Raw genomic sequence first — 23,016 nt, 5'->3', positions numbered from 1 at the left:
TAAAGTTATGAATTCTCCTGGCTTGCCGTTCTTAGCACATGTTCAAAACCATGCAGCCTTGCCCAGGCAGAAGTTTTCTGAATGAAGAAATGTGTGTTGACCTCAATTTATATATACTGTATATACTCGTTCATTACCCCGTTCGGTCTATAAGACGACTCCCCAAAATGGATAGGCAAAAATAGCAAAAACTGTATGATCCTTTCATAAGCCGACCCTATATTTCAGGGGTTGGAAAACTTTGGCTCCCGGCCCGTCAGGGGAAGACGTTGGTGGGTCGGGACATTTTGTTTACTTGAAGAGTCTGCAGGCATGGAGCCCCTCAGCTCCCTCTGGCCGCGGTTCGCCGTTCTCAGCCAATGGGAGCTGCGGGAAGTGGCGTGCCAGGTAAACAAAATGACAATGTATTAGATATTCAATTCAATGATTCCACAGAGTTTAAAATCATCACATTTTGGTGTAGACCCATTTATAAGCCGATCCCCGCTCTTTGATGCATCACCTTTTTACCAAAAATATTCGGCTTATGAACGAGTATATATGGTAAGTAGTAAAGACGGTCTGTGAGACAGCAGGCAGAGGAAATGGCATTTGACCAAACGCAAGTGAGAAGAAAGAGCATGGGAGCTTCCTTCACCACCAGACTCACCTTCTTTACTGTTTGAATAAACTTTGCTTTGAGGGGTAACCCTCAGAAGAATCCACTTAAAAGATTAACTGGACTATACGAGAAAGTGACAGAAAACCCCAAACTCGCTCTCTCTCTTTCATCTAAGACAACAAAGGAACCAGCCCTTTGATTTTGGGGGGGGATCCTGACCTGAGAATTTGATCAGCCATGTTGCTGGAAACATGGTAAGGATTTTACCTTTAACCATATTTAGATTATTAAGTTTTAGCTATGAAAAAACATTTCATCTTTATTTTTCTTGTACCCCATTTCTGACTTTAATACCTGATACTGGAATTCACTTAGAATCCTATCTTCTTTTGTTAATAAATTAACATTTTTTAATCCAAACCAATCCAGTGCTGTGTTTAAACTGAACTGTTTGGGAATTCCACTTAAAGTGGCAAACTGCTGAAGGGCAACTGACCTTTAATAACTGAACTATCCAGGAGTGGCCTGGATAGTGCAGAACACACATTGTTGGGAAAATTTGGCACTGGGAGTGTGTTGGGGTCAACCAGCAAGTAGTAACCAAGGCTGGTGGAAGCCAGAGTGTGACTGGTGTGTTGCTGACAGGCTGCTGGGGTCAGAGCTCCTGGACCAGGGCGGTAGCTATACACAGTCAGCGTGTGACCTGCATGTTAATAGGTTTTCTGTGAGTGGCTCAGGTTGGGAGCTACAACATCAAAGCATTGTGAGGCACCCAAGGTTGCAGGGCAGGTGGTGACAACCCCTCACTTATCTGGATGCGACAGGTGTCTAATACTGAAAATTTAACAGCATGACAAAAGAGTATTAAAGCGCCTCATGAGAAAATGACTTGCTTGTCAGAGGTATACAATTTATGAATGAAGTACCTTGTAACGCTTATGCTCTGAGGATATATCATCGGATTTCATTCTTGAGCTACTGGTGCAGTAAACCATAAATTTTCCTCACACAAAGTTTTTTGGGGATCTCTGTGGTACTGGTAGCTGTAACCTACAGTTTTCTTACTATTCATTAGTACCTCTTCTACTGCTAAAATCTTCTAAATCAATTCCTTTATCAGTGGAAAGCAATGGCTCCTAAATTTCAGTCAATTCAAACATACCAAAAAATCCAGATGTATGAATAACATTTCAACTTTTAAATAGAGTGGGAGGCCAGTGATATGCTGGATCAAATTCTCAAATCCAATGAGGCTTCTGACATAATGTGTTACTAAAGCTGACTTAAACCAGCAAAGGGACACATTGAGAATTTATGACAAGCAGAGTTAAGGACAATAAGGAGGTTGTATTTATTTATTTTAAAGTATATCAAAAACAAAAAGGAATCTTAACAAGGGTGTTGGTCCATTCCTAGACAGACATGGTAGAATTGTCAATCATAATGCAGAAAAGTCAGAAGTGTTCAATAAATATTTCTGTTCTGTATTTGTGACAGAAACAGATGTATATAGCATATGAAGAAATACTTTTCATTCTAACAGTAATTCAGTCTGACATTAAACAGCAGCCACTAATAAATTACACACTTAAATCAGCAGGTCCAGCTAACTTGCACCCTAGAACTTTAGAAAAGTTGGCTGAGGAGCACTTTGGATCATTAATGTTGATGTTCAGTAACTATTGGAACACTGGAAAAATTCCAGGGGACTGAAAGAAAGCTAATAATGTGCCAATATTAAGAACGGGTAAGCAGGAAGATCTGGATAACTATAGGTCTGTCAGTCTGCTATTAATCCTAGGCCAGCAGTTCGTGGGTCATGACCCCGTTTTAATGGGGTCACCAGGGCTGGCATTAGACTTGCTGGGGCCAAAGCCCAAGCCCCGTCACCCAGGGCTGAAACTGAAGCCCACCACCCCGGGCTAAAGCCTGAGCTCTGTCACCTGAGGCTGAAGCTCTTGGGGCAGTGGGACTTGAGCTTTGGCCACCTCCTCCCAGGGCGGCGAGGCTCTGGCAGGCTCAGGCTTCAGTCCCCCCGTCCTGGGGTTGCGTAGCAACGTTTCTTAGCAGAAGGGGTCACAGTGCAATTAAATTTGAGAACCCCTGTCCTAGGGGCAACAGAGCAGGTGATATGAGATTAAATTAATAAAGAATTAAAGGAGAAGAATATAATTAAATGCTAATCACTATGTGTTTATAGAAACTAGATCTTTTCCAACTAACTTGGTATCTTTTTACAAGATGATAGGTTTGATTATAAAAGGTAATATTGATGTAATATATTTAGACTTCTATAATGCATTTGACTTGGAACTATAAGACATCTTGATGAAGAAACTAGAATACAAAATCAACATGGCACATATAAAATGGGTTAAAAGCCAGCTAACTGACAAGTCTCTAAATGTTACTGTAAATGAGGAATCACAGGACCCCACAGCAATTGGTTCTTGGCTCTACACTAATGTTTTTATCAATGACCTGGAAGAAAACAAAATCATCACTGATAAAGTCTGTAGATGACACAAAGATCGGTGGACTGGCAAATAATGAAGAGGACAGGTCACTGATATAGAGTGACCTGGACCACTTGGTAAACAGGACACAAGCAAACAAGGTGTTTCAATATGGCCAAATGTAAGGTCATACACCTAGGAACAAAGAATTTAGGCCATAGTTACAAGAGGGTAGAGACTATCCTGGGAAGCAACAACTCTGAAAAGTCATAGTCAGGGGTCATAGTAGATAATCAGCTGAACATGAACTCACAGTGCAATGCTTTGGCCAAAAGGGCTAATACGACCTTTGGGTTTACAAATGGGAATACTGAGTAATGGTTGAAAGGTTATTTTATATCTGTATTTGGCAATGGAGTGACAGTTACTCAAATACTGTCTAGTTCTGATGTCAACAGTTCAAGAAGGATTTTGAAAAATTGGAAAGGGTTCAGAGAAAAGCTGAAGAATGATTAAAAGATTGGAAAACATGCCTTAGAGTGATAGACTCAAGGAGCTCAATCTATTTAGCTTATCAAAGAGAAGGTTAACGGGTGAGTTGATCACAATCTATATGTTCCTTCTTGAGGAACAAATATTTGGTAACAGAAGGCTCTTCAATATAGCAGACAAAGATACAACAAGAACCAATGGATGGAAGCTGAAGCCAGGAAAATTCAGACGAGAAATAAGGCTCACCTTTTAAAAAACACACCAGGGAAGGCAATTAATCAGTGGAACAGCTTTGTAAGCTCCAGTTTTCCACTGCTGGCAATTTTAAAAGGAAGATTAGATGGTTTTGCAAAAGAAATACTCTAGTTCAACTACAGCTATCAGACCTGAAGCAGAAATTAATACAACCATGTCCTATGGCCTGAGTTACAGAAAAGGGCAGACTAAACAATCACAGTATGAATAAACAGGCCAGTAGAAGGATGATCCTTTGGTAGCCCAGAGCTGATCTAGGGGGTTTTAATCTACAACCCCCTTATCCCTTCTGCCAGTGTAGCAAGGGAAGCGAGTGGTCAGACTGCTACCTCAGTCCTCCACTGTTTTCTGCCCCACATGGACATTGCAGTTCAGCATGATGAAAGTAGCCCAAGAGTCCTCAAACACATTGCAAGTTGTTCAGAACATATAAAAATTAACTGAAAATATCCTTTGCACTACCATCCGTCCTGGCTTGTGTTCTGTGCAGTTTAGCTGTAATGGAGAATCTGGCCTAGTATCTTTAGATAACAAGAATTACAACATCTTTACTTCCTCTAAAAGATATAAAAGAGGCTACAAGATAGCTTGCCCAAACTAGGAATCAGATATGGAGGCCAAGGTGATGGAAAATGCTGCATAAAAGCATATGAATCTCCCAAAAACTGAAGCGAACCGACATGAGTATCTATGGGCATTACAGCTTTCACCATTGTATTGCCTGCATCAATGGGCATCCAACATCTTGGGCCAGGCCAGGCCTAGCCTATACCTGCTAAAGCAACTTTTTTGAACACTACCTTTTGCTGAAGACATTCCACATTACTAAATTATTTAGCTAAATAGGTCTGGTAGTCTGCAACAGAGTACTGACACACTTTACTAGCAAGACCTTTCATTATGAGTGTCTCAGTAACCAATATTAGAGTTTGTGGGTGCTATGTACAGTAACTCCTCGCTTAACGTTGTCGTTATGTTATTCAAAAATGTTACTTTAAGCGAAACGATGTTAAGCAAACCCAATTTCCACATAAGAATTAATGTAAATGGGGGGGGGGGGGGAAGAGAGAGAGGTTAGGTTCCAGGGAAATTTTTTTTGCCAGACAAAAGATTATATATACACATATATATATATATACACACACACACACACACACACACACACACACACACAGTATAAGTTTTAAACAAACAATTTAATACTGTACACAGCAATGATGATTGTGAAGCTTGGTTGAGAAGGTGGAGTCAGAGGGTGGGATATTTCCCAGGGAATGCCTTGCTGCTAAATGATGAACAAACACTCGGTTGAGCCCTCAAGAGTTAACACATAGTTGTTACTGTAGCCTCACACTCTACAAGGCAGCAAGAATTGAGGGTGGAGACACAACAGACGCATGGCAGTGGCTGCAAACATTCCCTGTGGAAACTGAACATGATGATGAACCCACACTATCCCAATGGAGCGCATCACTCCCTCAACTTTCCAAAGTACCAGGGGGTGCAGGTGAAAGAGAGATGGAGACACATCGTGCGTGTGTATGTGTCTGTGAGTGACTGAGTGAAAGACACGCATTGCCCCTTTAAGTACGTTGACCCCACCCTAAGTACACTGCCTTTTTAAGTAGATCAGCAAGTTGAGACAGCAGCTGCTGCCAGCAAGCTCCCTCCATCCTGAACCCTGTCAGAGATGGGTACAGGAGCAGGGGGCAGGAGCGGGAGGAGGGGGACATCCTGACATCAGCACCCCTATTCCCCCACACCTCCTGCACAGCAAACAGGAGGCTCCCAGGAGCAACTCCAAGCAGAGGGGCAGGAGCGGCACATGGCAGTGAGGGGAGGGACACCTGAACTGCCTGGCAATTGATAGCCTGCTGGGTGGTTGCTGCACAGGGAACTTAGGGGAGCTGATGGAGGGCTGCCAGTCCACCCTGGTTCCAAGCCCCCACCAGCTAGCTCCAACAGACTGCTCTTCCTGCAAGCAGTGGACAAGGCAGGCGGCTGCCAAACAACGTTATAAGGGAATATTGCGCATCTTTAAACAAGCATCAGGGGGTAGCCATGTTAGTCTGTATCTACAAAAACAACAAGGAGTCTGGTGTCAAGTATCAGCGGGGTAGCCGTGTTAGTCTGAATCTGTAAAAAGCAACAGAGGGTCCTGTGGCACCTTTAAGACTAACAGAAGTATAGGGAGCATAAGCTTTCGTGGGTAAGAACCTCACTTCTTCAGATGCAAGTCTGGTGCACCTTAGAGACTAACAGATTTATTTGGGCATAAGCTTTCGTGGGTAAAAACCTCACTTCTTCAGATGCATAGAGTGAAAGTTACAGATGCAGGCATTATATACTGACACATGGAGAGCAGGGAGTTACTTCGCAAGTGGAGAACCACTACAGCTACAGTACGGGAACAAATCTACATGGACACACCCCCAGAACCCCGACCAGGGATATTCTATCTGCTACCCAAGATCCATAAACCCGGAAACCCTGGACGCCCCATCATCTCAGGCATTGGCACTCTTACAGCAGGATTATCTGGCTATTTGGACTCTCTCCTCAGACCCTACACTACCAGCACTCCCAGTTATCTTCGAGACACCACCAACTTCCTGAGGAAACTACAATACATTGGTGTTCTTCCTGAAAACACCATCCTGGCCACCATGGATGTAGAAGCACTTTACACCAATATTCCACATGAGGATGGACAACAAGCTGTCAGGAACAGTATCCCTGATGAGGCTACAGCATGCCTGGTGACTGAGCTTTGTGACTTTGTCCTCACCGACAACCACTTCAGATTTGGGGACAACTGATACCTTCAAGTCAGTGGCACTGCTATGGGTACCCGCATGGCCCCACAGTATGCCAACATTTTTATGGCTGACTTAGAACAACGCTTCCTCAGCTCTCGTCCCCTAGTGCCCCTCCTCTACTTGCGCTACATTGATGACATCTTCATCATATGGACCCACGGAAAGGAGGCCCTTGAAGAATTCCGCCTGGACTTCAACAATTTCCACCCCACCATCAACCTCAGCCTGGACCAGTCCACACAAGAGATCCACTTCCTGGACACTACAGTGCAAATAAGTGATGGTCACATAAACACCCCCTATACCGGAACCCTACTGACCGCTATACGTACCTACATGCCTCCAACCTCCATCCAAGACACATCACACGATCCATTGTCTACAGACAAGCCCTAAGATACAACCGAATTTGCTCCAACCCCTCAGACAGAGACAAACACCTACAAGATCTTTATCAAACATTTGTAAAACTATAATACCCACCTGGGGAAGTGAGGAAACAGACTGACAGAGCAAGACGGGTACCCAGAAATCACCTACTACAGGACAGGCCCAACAAGGACAATAACAGAACACCACTGGCCATCACATACAGCCCCCAGCTAAAACCTCTCCAGCGCATTATCCACGATCTACAACCTATCCTGGAAAATGATCCCTCACTCTCACAGACCTTGGGAGGCAGGCCAGTCCTCGCTTACAGACAACCCCCCAACCTGAAGCAAATACTCACCAGCAACTACACACCACACCACAGAAACACCAACCCCTGTAGCAAACCTCGTTGCCTACTCTGTCCCCATATCTACTCTGGCAACAGCATCAGAGGACCCAACCACATCAGCCACACCATCAAGGGCTCATTCACCTGCACATCCACTAATGTTATATATGCCATCATGTGCCAACAATGCCCCTCTGCCATGTACATTCGCTAAACCGGACAGTCCCTCCACAAAAGACTAAATGGACACAAATCGGACATCAGGAATGGTAACATATATAGGCCAGTAAGTGAACACTTCATTCTCCCTGGTCATTCTATTACAGATTTAAAAGTCACTATCATTGAACAAAAAAACTTCAGAAACAGACTTCAAAGAGAAACAGTAGAACTAAAATTCATTTGCAAATTTAACACCATTAATCTGGGCTTGAATAGGGACTGGGAGTGGCTGGCTCATTACAGAAGCAGTTTTTCCTCTCCTGGAATTGACACCTCCTCATCTATTATTGGGAGTGGACTACATTCACCCTGATTGAATTGGCCCTGTCAACACTGGTTCTCCTCTTGCGAAATAACTCCCTGCTCTCCATGTGTCAGTATATAATGCCTGCATTTGTAACTTTCACTCTATGCATCTGAAGAAGTGAGGTTTTTACCCACGAAAGCTTATGCCCAAATAAATCTGTTAGTCTCTAAGGTGCCACCAGACTCCTTGTTGTTTTTAAACAAGCATGTTCTCTAACAGATCAGCAACATAACAGTGAAACAACATTAACTGGGACGACATTAAGTGAGGAGTTACTTTAATAAGTTTGGCCAATTTGTCTTCTAACCAAAGCTATCTGAAACACCAAACTCTCCCATGGGCTTTGTGCAAAATCCCATGCATTTTGAAAAGTACTCAGAATGGCCTACCTTTGCTTCTATTGAAGTCCATGGTAAAACTCAGATTGATTTCAATGGGAAAAGAGTTAAACCAAAGCTAAACTCTTGAAAATCCACTCAGTTTTTTGAACTGTTGAATACACTGGGAGAGTAGAGTAGTTTGAAGAGATGATGTTTTCTTAAACCCCATTTAAAATAGAGTTCAAGGAGACAATTTGTTTTAGAAGCTTATCAAGTGATTTCTACTTCCTGGATAGGTATCAAATGGAAGCTGGCAATCTTAGCCAGCCAAAGAGGAAACTGGGACAACACTGGATATTCCAGGGGCAAGTTAAAATGTGTCTGAGCTACCAGTAATTTAGAACAGTGGTTCTCAAAGCCGGTCCGCCGTTTGTTCAGGGAAAGCCCTGGTGGGCCGCGCCGGTTTGTTTACCTGCTGCATCCACAGGTTCGGACGATCATGGCTCCCACTGGCTGCGGTTCGCCACTCCAGGGCAATCGGGGCTGCGGGAAATGGCGAGGGCCGAGAGATGTGTTGGTCACCGCTTCCCGCAGCCCCGATTGGCCTGGAGCGGCGAACTGCGGCGAGTGGGAGCCGCGATCGGCCGAACCTGCGGAACCGGTAGGTAAAGCAACCGGCCCGGCAGGGGCTTTCCGTGAACAAGCGGCGGACCGGCTTTGAGAACCACTGATTTAGAGCACTGTTTCCCAACAACAGGTCCATGGACCAGTGCTGGTTCCTGAGATCTCCCTGACACCATTTAGGAAGGCAGCAAGCCAGTCCATAGTATCAGAAAGGTTGAGAAACACTGATTTAAAGAACCAAGATACCTTTGACAGCTAAGAGTTCCTTGCTGTCTTACACTGGAAGCACAATATCCTTGAGTAGACACCCAGTGCATAATGTCTGTAAAGAACTTGAAAATGTATTTGGAATGGATTCTATTTAAACTTGTTCAAAATGTACAAAAATGTAGATTTTACTAAAAACCCTTTAACATAGAAATTTAACTTGTGAAATATATTTTATATAAAAGTTACTTTATCTCAATTAGTAGCAGAATTTTTTTCATTTTATTTCAAATATCCAGTTGTGAAAGAGATGGTTGTTTGGGTCTCAATTTTTCCTTTTTCTTTCTTTCTTTTTAACACTAACTGATTAAATATTGTTATTCCACTTTGAAATCTAGAAACCTTCTTAATCTGTTAAAGTTAAGTGCACCAATATAAAAATAGTTAATCCTTCTTTGGGACAGGGAGTGTGACCTTCTCTCTGTTCAGAACCCCATAAAGGCACATTTTTCTCAGTTACAACTGTATAAATCTAAATCAATTCCACTGACTTAAAAAAAATAAAATAAAACAGAACAGAACAGGAGTACTTGTGGCACCTTAGAGACTAACAAATTTACTTGAGCATAAGCATCTGATGAAGTATCAGAGGGGTAGCCGTGTTAGTCTGAATCTGTAAAAAGCAACAGAGGGTCCTGTGGCACCTTTGAGACTAACAGAAGTATTGGGAGCATAAGCTTTTGTGGGTAAGAACCTCACTTCTTCAGATGCAAGTAATGGAAATCTCCAGAGGCAGGTATAAATCAGTGTGGAGATAACTAGGTTAGTTCAATCAGGGAGGGTGAGGTGCTCTGCTAGCAGTTGAGGTGTGAACACCAAGGGAGGAGAAACTGCTTCTGTAGTTGGATACCCATTCACAGTCTTTGTTTAATCCTGATCTGATGGTGTCAAATTTGCAAATGAACTGGAGCTCAGCAGTTTCTCTTTGGAGTCTGGTCCTGAAGTTTTTTTGCTGTAAGATGGCTACCTTTACATCTGCTATTGTGTGGCCAAGGAGGTTGAAGTGTTCTCCTACAGGTTTTTGTATATTGCCATTCCTGATATCTGACTTGTGTCCATTTATCCTCTTGCGTAGTGACTGTCCAGTTTGGCCAATGTACATAGCAGAGGGGCATTGCTGGCATATGATGGCATATATAACATTGGTGGACATGCAGGTGAATGAGCCGGTGATGTTGTAGCTGATCTGGTTAGGTCCTGTAATGGTGTTGCTGGTGTAGATATGTGGGCAGAATTGGCATCGAAATTTGTTGCATGGATTGGTTCCTGAGTTAGAGTTGTTATGGTGCGGTGCGTGGTTGCTGGTGAGAATATGCTTAAGGTTGGCAGGTTGTCTGTGGGTGAGGACTGGCCTGCCTCCCAAGGTCTGTGAAAGTGAGGGATCATTGTCCAGGATGGGTTGTAGATCACTGATGATGCATTGGAGAGGTTTGAACTGAGGACTGTAGGTGATGGCCAGTGGAGTTCTGTTGGTTTCTCTTCTGGGCCTGTCTTGTAGCAGGCGGCTTCTGGGTACACGTCTGGCTCTGTTGATTTGTTTCTTTATTTCCTTGTGTGGGTATCGTAGTTTTGAGAATGCTTGGTGAAGATCTTGTAGGTGTTGGTCTCTGTCTGAGGGGTTGGAGCAGATGCGATTGTACCTCAGTGCTTGGCTGTAGACGATGGATCGTGTGGTGTGACCGGGGTGGAAGCTGGAGGCATGAAGGTAGGCGTAGTGGTCGGTGGGTTTTCGGTATCACTCACTCACTCACTCATGCCCGTCACCCCAGTTGGGGTATGGGCCGCCAACCACAGATCTCCAGAGTCCTTTATCCTGGGCCATTTGCTCTAGCTGGTTCCAGGTATAGCCCATTTTTATGCTATCAGCCTGAAGGTCGCGTCGCCAGGTGTTTCTTGGACGGCCTCTTTTCCGCTTGCCTTGGGGGTTCCACCGCAATGCCTGTCTAGTGATGTTGGTTGGCTGCTTGCGTAGTGTGTGTCCTATCCAACCCCACCTTCTCCTTCTAATTTCTTCCTCTGCTGGAAGTTGATGGGTCCTCTCCAAGAGGTAGATATTGCTGATGGTGTCTGGCCAGCGGATCTGGAGAATCCTTCTAAGGCAACTATTTATGAAGGTCTGGATCTTCCTGGTGGTTGTTTTAATTATCCTCCAGGTTTCAGCTCCATATAATAAGACTGATTTCACGTTGGAATTGAACAGTCTAATCTTTGTTGCCAAAGACAGCTCTCTAGAGCTCCAGATGTTCTTGAGCTGTAAGAAAGCTGCTCTTGCCTTACCAATCCTTGCTTTGATGTCTGCGTCCGTGCCACCCTGTTGGTCGATGATACTGCCTAGGTAGGTGAAGGACTGCACTTCTTCCAGAGGACTTCCATTCAGTGTGACTGGGTCGTTACTGATGGAGTTAATCTTGAGGATCTTGGTCTTGTCCTTGTGGATGTTGAGGCCAACCTGTGATTACATGGCTGCCACTACGTTGGTCTTCTCTTACATCTGCTGTTTGCTATGCGAAAGGAGTGCAAGGTCATCGGCAAAATCCAGGTCATCAAGCTGGGTCCACAACGTCCACTGGATTCCGTTCCTACGCTCATAAGTGGATGTCTTCATAATCCAATCAATGACAAGGAGAAAGAGAAATGGTGACAACAAGCATGCTTGTCTGACTCCGGTTCGCACCTGGAAGCTGTTTGTAAGCTGCCCTCCATGGATCACTCTACAGTGTATGCCATCATATAAGTTCTTAATCAGGTTGACCACCTTTGCTGGGATACCATAGTGCCGAAGGAGCTTCCAGAGAGTCTCTCGATCCACGCTATCGAATGCTTTCTCATAGTCAACAAAGTTGATGTACAATGAGGAGTTCCACTCCATAGACTGCTCGACTATGATGCGGAGCGTTGCTATCTGGTCTGTGCATGATCTATTTTGCCGGAAACCTGCTTGCTCATCTCGTAGCTGTGGGTCGACGGCATCCTTCATTCTCTCTAAGAGGACTTGGTTGAAGACCTTCCCTGGCACCGACAGAAGTGTGATTCCTCTGTAGTTGGCACAATTGCTTAGGTCTCCTTTCTTGGGGATTTTAATAAGATATCCCTCTTTCCAGTCTGCTGGAATCACTTCTTCCCATATCTTCTCAAAGAGGGGGTACAGTATTTCCACTGAAACATCCAGATCCACTTTCAGGGCCTCTGCTGGAATATCGTCAGGTCCAGCTGCCTTCCTATTCTTCATCATAGTGATGGCTTTTCTGATCTCATCTCTGGTTGGTCTATCACAATTGATTGGAAGGTCTTCATTGGCTGGGTCAATGTCTGGTGGATTTAATGGTGCTGGTCTATTCAGGAGTTCCTCAAAGTGCTCCGCCCATCTATTCATCTGTTGTTCTATTTCTGTTATAGACTTTCCCTGCTTGTCTTTGACGGGACGCTCTGTTTTGCTGAACTTTCCAGACAGTCGCTTGGTGATGTCATACAGCTGTTTCATATTACCATTGTATGCTGCCTGCTCCGCTTCTGCTGCCAGTCCATCCACATAATCTCTCTTATCCTTCCTAATATTCCTCTTCACTACTCTATGGGCTTCAGCATACTCTTTTTGCGCTTTAGCCTTTGCTGCTCTAGTCCTGCTGTTATTAACTACTGCCTTCTTCTTCTTTCTATCTTCTATCTTAGTCAAGGTCTCTGCTGTGATCCACTCTTTCTGCTGATATTTCTTAATTCCAAGCACTTCCTGGCATGCTGACCTAAGTGTCTCTCTCACTTTCTGCCATCTGATGGATACACTGTCTTCCTCTTCCTCAGACCGATCCTGTAGTACTGAAAACTTATTCTTCAGCATCAGTCCAAAATCTTCCTTGATCTTATGATCCTTCAAAAGGCTAACGTTGAACTTCACTCTTCTATCTGACGCGTCTATCCAGTTCTTCTTCAGCTTCAGCTTCAATCTGGCCACCACTAAGTGATGGTCGGACGCTACGTCTGCTCCTCTTCTAACTCTAACGTCCTGCAAAGATCTTCTGAACTTCTTGCTAATACAGACATGATCGATCTGGTTTTCTATCGTGCCTGCTGGTGATACCCAGGTACTCTTGTGGATCCGCTTGTGAGGAAAGATGCTACCTCCTATGACCAAGTTGTTAAGTGCACACAGATCCACAAATCTCTCTCCATTCTCACTCATCTCTCCCAGAGCGTGGGTTCCCATGACTTGTTCATATCCTGTGTTGTCCGGTCCAATTTTGGCATTAAAATCTCCCATAAGGATGGTAATGTCTTTGTCTGGGAGAATCTCTAATATTTTCTGAAGTCTATTGTAAAAATAGTCTTTGTCCCCCTCTTCACTGTCATTGGTTGGAGCATAGCACTGTACAACATTCATCTTAATCCTCTTCATTTTAGTTCTGAAGGATGCTGTGATGATCCTGGAACCATGTGCCTCCCAACCAATCAGTGCTCTCTGTGCCTGCTTGGACAACATGAAGCCTACTCCCTGTGTGTGGGGTGCGTCACTCTCTTCATGTCCGGAATACAACAACAGCTCTCCTGTCAACAGTCGTCTTTGTCCAGCTTGCGTCCATCTTGTCTCGCTAATGCCTAGTAGGGTCAAGTTGTTGCTCCTCATCTCTGCTGCGACCTGTGCCATCTTTCTTGACTCGTACATGGTCCTCACGTTCCATGTACCGATGGTAATCCTCCTGGTTGCAAGAAGGGTAATCGGCTTAGTGGCTTCCTCACGACTTTCACCACCAAGCGTCATGCGTCTTCGAGTCGAAGACCCTTCTTTTTCCAGGCTAAAAGTCTCTGTTATCTCTGTTGTTGGCGTTTCTATAGCAGGTTGATTTTTTACGGGGTGGAATTGCTAGCCCCACGCCCAACCCTCCTCCTTTATCCTGACTTGGGACAGGCAGATGGCCCCAAAGGACCTCTCTGGTGGTTTTCGGTATAGGGTGGTGTTAACGTGGCCATCGCTTATTTGTACAGTGGTGTCTAGGAAATGGATCTCCCGTGTAGATTGGTCCAGACTGAGGTTGATGGTGGGGTGGAAGCTGTTGAAATCATGGTGGAATTCTTCCAGGGTCTCCTTCCCATGGGTCCAGATGATGAAGATGTCATCAATATAGCGTAGGTAGAGAAGGGGCATGAGTGGACGAGAGCTGAGGAAGCATTGTTCCAGGTCAGCCATAAAAATGTTGGCATATTGTGGGGCCATGCGGGTGCCCATAGCGGTGCCACTGGTCTGGAGGTATATATTGTCACCAAATTTGAAATAATTGTGCGTGAGGATAAAGTCACAGAGCTCAACAATAAGTTGTGCTGTGTCATCATCAGGGATACTGTTCCTGACAGCTTGTATTCCATCTGTGTGTGGGATGTTTGTGTAGAGAGCCTCTACATCCATGGTGGCTAGGATGGTGTTTTCTGGGAGGTCACCAATGCATTGTAGTTTTCTCAGGAAATCTGTGGTGTCACGGAGATAGCTGGGAGTGCTGGTAGCGTTGGGTCTGAGTAGGGAATCCACATATCCAGACAGTCCTTCAGTGCGAGTGCCAATGCCCGAGATGATGGGGCGTCCAGGATTTCCAGGTTTGTGGATCTTAGGTAGTAGATAGAATAACCCCGGTCGGGGCTCTAAGGGTATGTTGATTTGTTCCTGTGTTAGTGTAGGGAGTGTCCTGAGTAGATGGTGCAGTTTCTTAGTGTATTCCTCAGTGGGATCTGAGGAAAGTGGCCTGTAGAATTTGGTATTGGAGAGTTGTCTGGCAGCCTCCTTCTGGTAGTCAGACCTGTTCATGATGACAACAGCACCTCCTTTATCAGCCTCTTTGATGATAATGTCAGGGTGGTTTCTGAGGCTGTGGATGGCATTGCGTTCTGCACGACTTAGGTTATGAGGCAAGCGATGTTGTTTTTCCACAATTTCTGCCTGTGCACGTCGGCGGAAGCATTCAGATAGAGACCAACACCTACAAGATCTTCACCAAGCATTCTCAAAACTACAATACCCACACAAGGAAATAAAGAAACAAATCAACAGAGCCAGACGTGTACCCAGAAGCCGCCTGCTACAAGACAGGCCCAGAAGAGAAACCAACAGAACTCCACTGGCCATCACCTACAGTCCTCAGTTCAAACCTCTCCAATGCATCATCAGTGATCTACAACCCATCCTGGACAATGATCCCTCACTTTCACAGACCTTGGGAGGCAGGCCAGTCCTCGCCCACAGACAACCTGCCAACCTTAAGCATATTCTCACCAGCAACCACGCACTGCACCATAACAACTCTAACTCAGGAACCAACCCATGCAACAAACCTCAATGCCAACTCTGCCCACATATCTACACCAGAAACACCATCACAGAACCTAACCAGATCAGCTACAACATCACCGGCTCATTCACCTGCATGTCCACCAATGTTATATATGCCATCATATGCCAGCAATGCCCCTCTGCTATGTACATTGGCCAAACTGGACAGTCACTACGCAAGAGGATAAATGGACACAAGTCAGATATCAGGATTGGCAATATACAAAAACCTGTAGGAGAACACTTCAACCTCCCTGGCCACACAATAGCAGATGTAAAGGTAGCCATCTTACAGCAAAAAAACTTCAGGACCAGACTCCAAAGAGAAACTGCTGAGCTCCAGTTCATTTGCAAATTTGACACCATCAGATCAGGATTAAACAAAGACTGTGAATGGGTATCCAACTACAGAAGCAGTTTCTCCTCCCTTGGTGTTCACACCTCAACTGCTAGCAGAGCACCTCACCCTCCCTGATTGAACTAACCTCGTTATCTCCACACTGATTTAATACCTGCCTCTGGAGATTTCCATTACTTGCATCTGAAGAAGTGAGGTTCTTACCCACGAAAGCTTATGCTCCCAATACTTCTGTTAGTCTCAAAGGTGCCACAGGACCCTCTGTTGCATCTGATGAAGTGAGCTGTAGCCCACTAAAGCTTATGCTCAAATAAATTTGTTAGTCTCTAAGGTGCCACAAGTACTCCTGTTCTTTTTGCGGATACAGACTAACACGGCTGCTATTCTGAAACCTGACTTAAAAGTAGTTATCCCTGCATCACTTTATGTAACATATAAAGCTCAAGATAATAAAGTGAGCATGGGTTGAGAGAAGGCTCCTGCACGCCAAGAGTCTGATTCTGCTGCCCTTAATTTCTCCGAGAAACAATTTACTGTGTAAACAGTAATATTGATTTTCCATTCAATTTACCACATAAACGTACATTTGGACAAAGGACAACATAAGATACTATGCAAGAATGACAAAGGGTAACAGTACCAGTCCCTTTATAGCCTGTAGATGTTGTAAAGTGAAAGTAATTGAGGTAGTGTTCCTATGCACATTATGGAGGTGTACAGGAGGGAGCTCCACTCTAATGTACCTTAAGGAATAAAATGTCATCCCCTGCCACATAACTTTTAAGCTCACCTCTCTATGAAGTGCACAAGAATGCCATAGAACAAAGATTCAGTGCTTTCTAGTTAAATAGTTCCAGACTTGTTTGCCAATTTTTGTAATCCAGCAGAGTTCTGAAGCCCTGGAGGGGAACTACTTTTTATCTTTTCACAAAAAACCTGGGAAATTAATTTAATTATGCTGAGAACATTAAAGAACACATGGTTAAGCACTGAAAAAAAATCAGGAAACGCAGAAGTTAACTGCATGCAAATACTCCAATAAGATATTGTACAAGTGTTTCTACAACCTGAGACAAATTTGTTTAGCAACATGTACTGTGTGCTACCCTATTTATGCCATAGATCGTTTTTAAAAATAACTTATATTTAACCAGTGATACTATTGCTTTGTTACACAATGTAAGTGTTAACTGCAAACTAACTGCCTCATCTCCTCTACAAAATTATTAATTTAGATGATCACAATGGTGCCTTCAGGCCTTAATCTATGAATCTACTGCACCTAAAGAAGGTGGTGTTGTTATGAGAGAAACAGCTGGTAAGTTATTAAAATATGTACCTGAGAGAAGAAAACATAAAAAACAAAACAAAAAACCTATCAAAGATACCCTGGACAATTATGACAATCAAAATAGTATAAGCATTCAAGAATGAAATACAGTACAAAGTGCTACAAAATACATGAGCAATGCTATAGAAAAATGTATATTAAACTGTATCTTTTGAGAAAAATAGTATGTTATCATGTAATAGAAGAATATTGTAGTAAAAATGCACAAGAGAACAAAGTTAAGGTTGTACATGAAACCTTAACTTCTGCATTTCCTGACTCTTGTGTGCTTAACTGTGCAACTTTAACATTTGTGGCATGAAGTAAGAGTTTGTTTGGATGAGAAGAAATTGTATGCAGTTACTTTTACTCCTGAAGAAAATCCTTAGTTGCACATCAATACTAACATCTAAAATAAAATATACATAGTTATTAGTATGTTAACTGGAATGACAATAAGCCCTTTAGAAAGCAGTCTTATGCATAACGATCCCTTAGGAGACAGAACTACATGGTGATTAAGAGGTTAATCTTGTAAGTGGAAAGGAAGGCTAGTTCTGCTGAAACTTTGGTGAATCAAGCTTTCAAACAACAGAACTATTTATCCAAAATGTGAGTCGTATTCAGTCTGCGTGCAATTCAGTGTTAACATTTTAAGTCTGATTATACATTTTAATTACACTGTTTTGCTGCAGAAATAATAGTATATCATGTATACACAGTCTACAAGAAATGAAGTTTAGAATTACCTAAAATAGAAAGCATTACTGCTTTTATACTAACCTCAATTTCCACAAAATTGTGAAACTGACACAAGGTAAGCCACAGAATTTCCAGCCTTAAAAAAAAAAGACAAGTTTTGAATATAGCAAATAAGCAATACACAGAATGCCAAACTCTTCACCTAACATTATATTTTTCAGGTAAGATGCATCTTTAAAAAATAAAACTACTTTTGGATTGCACCTTTATGTGTTTTTACTGGTTTCTGTGACCATCTAAGAATGTTTATTCCAAGATTCCATATTAAAAGCCAGGCAATAAAGTGGGAAATCTGAAGCTGTAGAAAAAGTGACATTCATTATGTAACAAGTCCACATTTACATACTTTTAACAAAGTAGTAAATTTGCTTTAAAAAAGCGTCATGGTCAACACCTATGTCATTTAAATAAAAAAGTCAGAAGTTGCTGAGACTTTTTGTTTTGACTTGTGGAACAAACTATTATCCACCTTTATTTTGAAGTTAGGTGTAAAAGCAGAAGACCTGTTTTATTAGTCTAGCCTTGGAAAATAACAGAACCAGTTCAGTTTCAGACGGCACTGAGAAACTATTCTTCAGGCAGCCAATGATTTAGTAGGGTTCTAAAATATTTTGTCTTCCACTATAGCTACAGAAGTCCCATAGGCACTAATTCACCAAGGAACTGAAGCAGATGAGGAATGAGACACTACCATTTGAAGAAGAACCAGAACTTCTGTCTCATAGCAGCCTGGTGAATCTGAGTTACCTCCAATCAGTAGCAGAGTTGTATGTGTTTTGTGTTGTCAGGAGTTTTCAATGTACTTCACAGACTGCCTGGATTCAGAATGGATTATTTGCCTTTAGGAAACAGACCCTTTTCTGGTGGGGGACAGACAAATGTAGAGTCTTCTTTGCTTGACATTTGGCAAGTACCAGGTTGAGTGAACAGAGCTGTATGGAGGAAACTTTCAGAAGTATCGAGTGTGGCAGCCCACTTAGAGATATTTTCCCAGAAAACATCTTACACCTTAGTCCACACTGGTTTCTGATTCAGTTTGAGGTGCTGGTTTAAACCTACAAAGCTTTAAATGATTAGAGTTCTGGCTGCCTGAAAAACAGCCTCTTATCTTGATGCTATATTACAGCAGGTAAGATCAATTAAGGCACTAAGCTAATAGCTCAGATACAGGAGGAGACTAATGGAAGGGCATTTTCCATAGAATTCACTTTTCCTCTTGGTCTACAACAGGGGTCGGCAACCTTTTAGAATTGGTGTGCCTAGTCTTCATTTATTCACTTTAACTTAAGGTTTCGCGTGCAGGTAATACATTTTAATGTTTTTTAGAAGGTCTCTCTCTAGAAGTCTATATATTATATAACTAAACTACTGTTGTATTGTAAAATAAACAAGGTTTTAAAAATGTTTAAGAAGCTTTATTTAAAATTAAATTAAAATGTTGATCTTACGCCACCGGCCCGCTGCTGGTCTGGGGTTCTGTTCACCTAGGCCAGCAGCGGGCTGAGTGGGGCCTGCAGCTGGGACCCCAGCTGGCAAGGGTCCGGCAGCCAGAACCCCAGACCGGCAGCGGGCTGTACGAGGCCGGCGGTCGGGACCCCAGACCGCTCAGCCCACTGCCACTCAGGGATTCCATCCACCAGCTCCTGCCAGCCGGGATCCCAGCTGCCGAACCCGCTCAGCCCGTTGACGGTCTGGGGTCCCAGCCCTGCCCACATACAGTGGGTACCTACCTTCTCCCTGGTTCTGGCCCATTCTCTTCCTCTCTCTGCACTGAGCTGAGGGTGGGAGTACACTGAGCACAGGGTTGGGGGTGAAGGGTCTGGCCAGGAGCTAGAATTAGGGAGGGGGCTCAGGGTTGTGGCAGGAGGTTTGGGTGTGGGGCACTTACCTGGGCAGATCCCATTTGGTGTGAGGGGTGCAGGTGGGAATGTGGGGTGTGTGCGCACGCAGGAGCTCCAATTTGGTGCTCAGGGTGGGGGTGGGGATGTGGGGGGTGCAAGAGTCAGGATGTGGGGGGGTGCATGGAGTGTGGGGGGGCTGGGGATGTGGGGCGGTGCAAGAGTCAAGCAGAGGGCTGGGTGTGTATGAGGGGGATACAGGGCTCAGGGCAGGAACCTGGGGTGTGTGCGGGGCTCAGGGCACGGGCCTGGGGTGTGTGTGGGGCTGCGGGGCTCAGGGCAGAGGGCTGGGGGTGTGTGTGGAGGGGCCGGGGGTGTGTGTGCCCCTATTCCACCTACCCACCCCTTCCCCAAGGCCCAGCCCCTGCTTCTTCTCTGCAGACCCCGGGACTCCCATACCCCATCCAACCCGCCCTGCTCCCTGACTGCCCCCTCCAGAGACCCCCCCGCCCCTAACCACCCCGCCCAGGATCCCACCCCCTATCCAATCCCCCTTGCTCCCTATCCCCTGACTGCCCCTACCCCTTATCCAACCCCCCTGTCCAGCAGCATGTTCTGCTCCACGCAGAGCCAGACACGCTGCCCCGCAGTAGCGGGCAGCCCCGCCCCCCAGAGTGCTGCGCGCGCAGCTGCATGGGTCCAGATGAGTGGGGAGCGTATCTGCCTCCCCGTGGAGCCAAACGCTGCCCCGCGGGAGCGCACAGCCCCGGCCCCCAGAGCGCTGCATGCGCGGCGGCAGGGCTCCAGGAGAGGGGGAAGGCGGGGGAGGGGCCAGTGGCTTGCTGCGCTCAGCTGGGCGCTCCGGCCCGAGAGCGCGGACCCCGCGGCTTGCCGCGCCGGGAGAGTGGGGCCATTTGGCAGGGTGTGCTTGGACACACCCTGTGCACACGCCTATGCTTCTGCCTCCTTGGCCCCGCGGGGCGGGAGGGGGAGGAGAAGAGTGGGCCGGGCCAGGCAGGATTTTTAATGGCACTCTGCTCGGGCAGGCAGCAGCGTGCCATTAAAAATCGACTCGCATGCCGTCTTTGGCACGCGTGCCATAGGTTGCCAATCCCTGGGCTACAAGATTCAAAATCTGTCATTCATTTCTTATTCAAAACCCTCTATCTCCAGACTTTTTTTGGGTGGGAATGGAGTTAAAATATTTGAAAGCACACTTCTACAATTTCATATAACAATACCAAACTAATTCAGGAAAGCAACTGCAGCACAGAGGGAATAAAAGAGGATTGACTTACGCTCCTGGACCTTGCCATGTCCATGTGATCGTATCCTAAAAACAAACAAAGACACATTGCAAATTCAATTAATTTGTATTGTAAACTCTTTCACAGTACAATGCATGGCACATGCTCTAAATAAGGGGTGGGCAAACTTTTTGGCCTGAGGGCCGCATCGGGTTTTGTAAATTGTATGGAGGGCCAGTGAGGGGAGGAGGGTCATAGCCCGGCCCCCACCTCCTATCTGCCCACCCTCCTCCCCCCGTGACTCCTGCCCCATCCAACCCCTCCGTTCCCTGATGGCCCCTCTGGGACCCTTGCCCCATCCACACACATCTGCTCCCTGTCCCGACTACCCCCGGACCTCCGTCGCCCCATCCAACCCCTCCTCTCATTCCTGACGGCCCTCCTGGGACCCCTGCCCCATCTAACCCCCTCTTCTCCCTGTCCCCTGACTGCCCCCAGACCCTCTGCCCCTGACTGCCCCCTGCCGCCCCATCCAACCCCCCCTCCTTCCTGACTGCTCCCCAGAACCCCTGTACCCATTCAACCCCATTTCCTCCCCAACCACCATCCACATCCCCGCCCCCTGACCACCACCCCGAACTCCCCTGCCCTCTATCCAACCTCCCCTGCTCCCTGCCCCCTTACTGCGCTGCCTGGAGCATTGGTGGTTGGCGGCGCTATAGCCGGGCTATGCTGCTGCCACCGCCCCCATGCAGCACAGAGCACCAGGTCAGGCCAGGCTCTGCAGCTGCGCTGCCCCAGGAGCTCACAGCCCCACTGCCCAGAGCATTGCGCCAGAACGAGTGAGCTGAGGCTGCGGGGGAGGGGAGACATCAGGGGAGGGGCCAGGAGCTTGGGGGCCGGGCAGGACGGTCCCGCAGGCCAGATGTGGCCCGCAGGCTGTAGTTTGCCCACCCCTGCTCTAAATTTTCATGGAAACCACAATCCACTATTTTAAAAATCTACCTTACATTAAAAGTAAGCCCGCTAAGACAGGAACTTCAATCTGCCTTTTATACAGCTAGAAAACAAATATCAGTTAAGCCCAGCTTTTACACACAAAATAATCCAATTTATAGTCCACTTACAGACCCAGAAATCCCTCAAAAAACAGAACATTGAAAAATATACTTAGAAATAAATATGGTGCAGATTCGTTTCCCTAATTAGCAGATTTTTCACATACAAAAAACACTGTCAGCATCCTTGACTTTTGCTTAAAACAACAAAACAGTAAAGGAACAGATGTACTGTCTCGAAAGATTACTGTCTCGAGAGAAGTACTGCCTCTCCTCCGACTCTCTGTATTGTCTTGAACACAAAATATTTCTTTTTCTCTGAAGAAAACCAGCCATAGAAAATTGAAGATGCAATACACATACACACACACACACAAACAAAACCAAAAGCATTATAATTACTCCACAGACTCTGCCCTGTAAATTTTTCCTTAATTAATTTAATCTTGGAGGTCTGCGCTGACTTTGTGACAAGAGAATTGCCAGGAAAGGCACTCATTTATATAGCAAAATCATTCAATATATGGTAGGTGGTGTACAGATATATAGGAAGCTACAGTCTGTACCATGAAGAACTTATAATCTAAAAAGACAAAACCAGTGAAAGATGGAAGAGAAGGATACAATATACAGAATGGTCAAGGTAATGACTGGCACAGATGTTATTAGTTCAGTGTCTTCCATTTTTGTTACACAGAAATAAAGCTATTCTCAATAGCTCTTCAACTTTGCCAATATGAGTTGGCTACCTTTTTGTTGGCATTATAGTAGAAGTGGGACTTTAAGAGGGACTTTGAAACAGGAGAGGGTACTGCCTTTGCAGACTAGTTCAGAAAAGACTAGTTCCATGTGTAAGGGGAAGCCTGGAAAAAAAGGCACAGAAATTATTGTGGAAGAAGTGAACAAGATAGGCATCAAGGCTATCACGGGTGGAGTAAAAGGAGTGAAACATGACGTAAGAGACAAGGGTAGAAAGTAGGAAGGGATAGTTATGCAGGGCCTAGAAGAGGAGCACAAGAAGCAAAC

At 45.1% G+C, this 23,016-nt stretch overlaps 1 protein-coding gene across 6 annotated transcripts in view; it reads right to left on the bottom strand.

Annotated features, from left to right (window-relative positions):
* LPCAT1 (lysophosphatidylcholine acyltransferase 1) overlaps positions 1-23,016 on the bottom strand; it is a 175,523-nt gene that overhangs the window by 88,937 nt on the left and 63,570 nt on the right. For all 6 annotated transcript variants that reach the window (XR_010598503.1, XM_065584159.1, XM_065584158.1 and 3 more), the window contains exons 7-8: positions 20,984-21,018; positions 17,869-17,923 (exon numbers count right to left, since the gene is read on the bottom strand). Coding sequence is in view for 5 of the 6 variants with exons in the window: in XM_065584159.1 (XP_065440231.1) it covers positions 17,869-17,923; positions 20,984-21,018 (90 nt within the window). In the remaining variant the exon portion in view is untranslated. The remainder of the gene's footprint in view (positions 1-17,868; positions 17,924-20,983; positions 21,019-23,016) is intronic.

Source organism: Chrysemys picta, chromosome 2 (genome assembly GCF_011386835.1).
Source record: "Chrysemys picta bellii isolate R12L10 chromosome 2, ASM1138683v2, whole genome shotgun sequence".
In the NCBI taxonomy this organism is placed as follows: Eukaryota; Metazoa; Chordata; order Testudines; family Emydidae; genus Chrysemys; species Chrysemys picta.
This window is presented reverse-complemented; position numbering and strand designations above follow the sequence as displayed.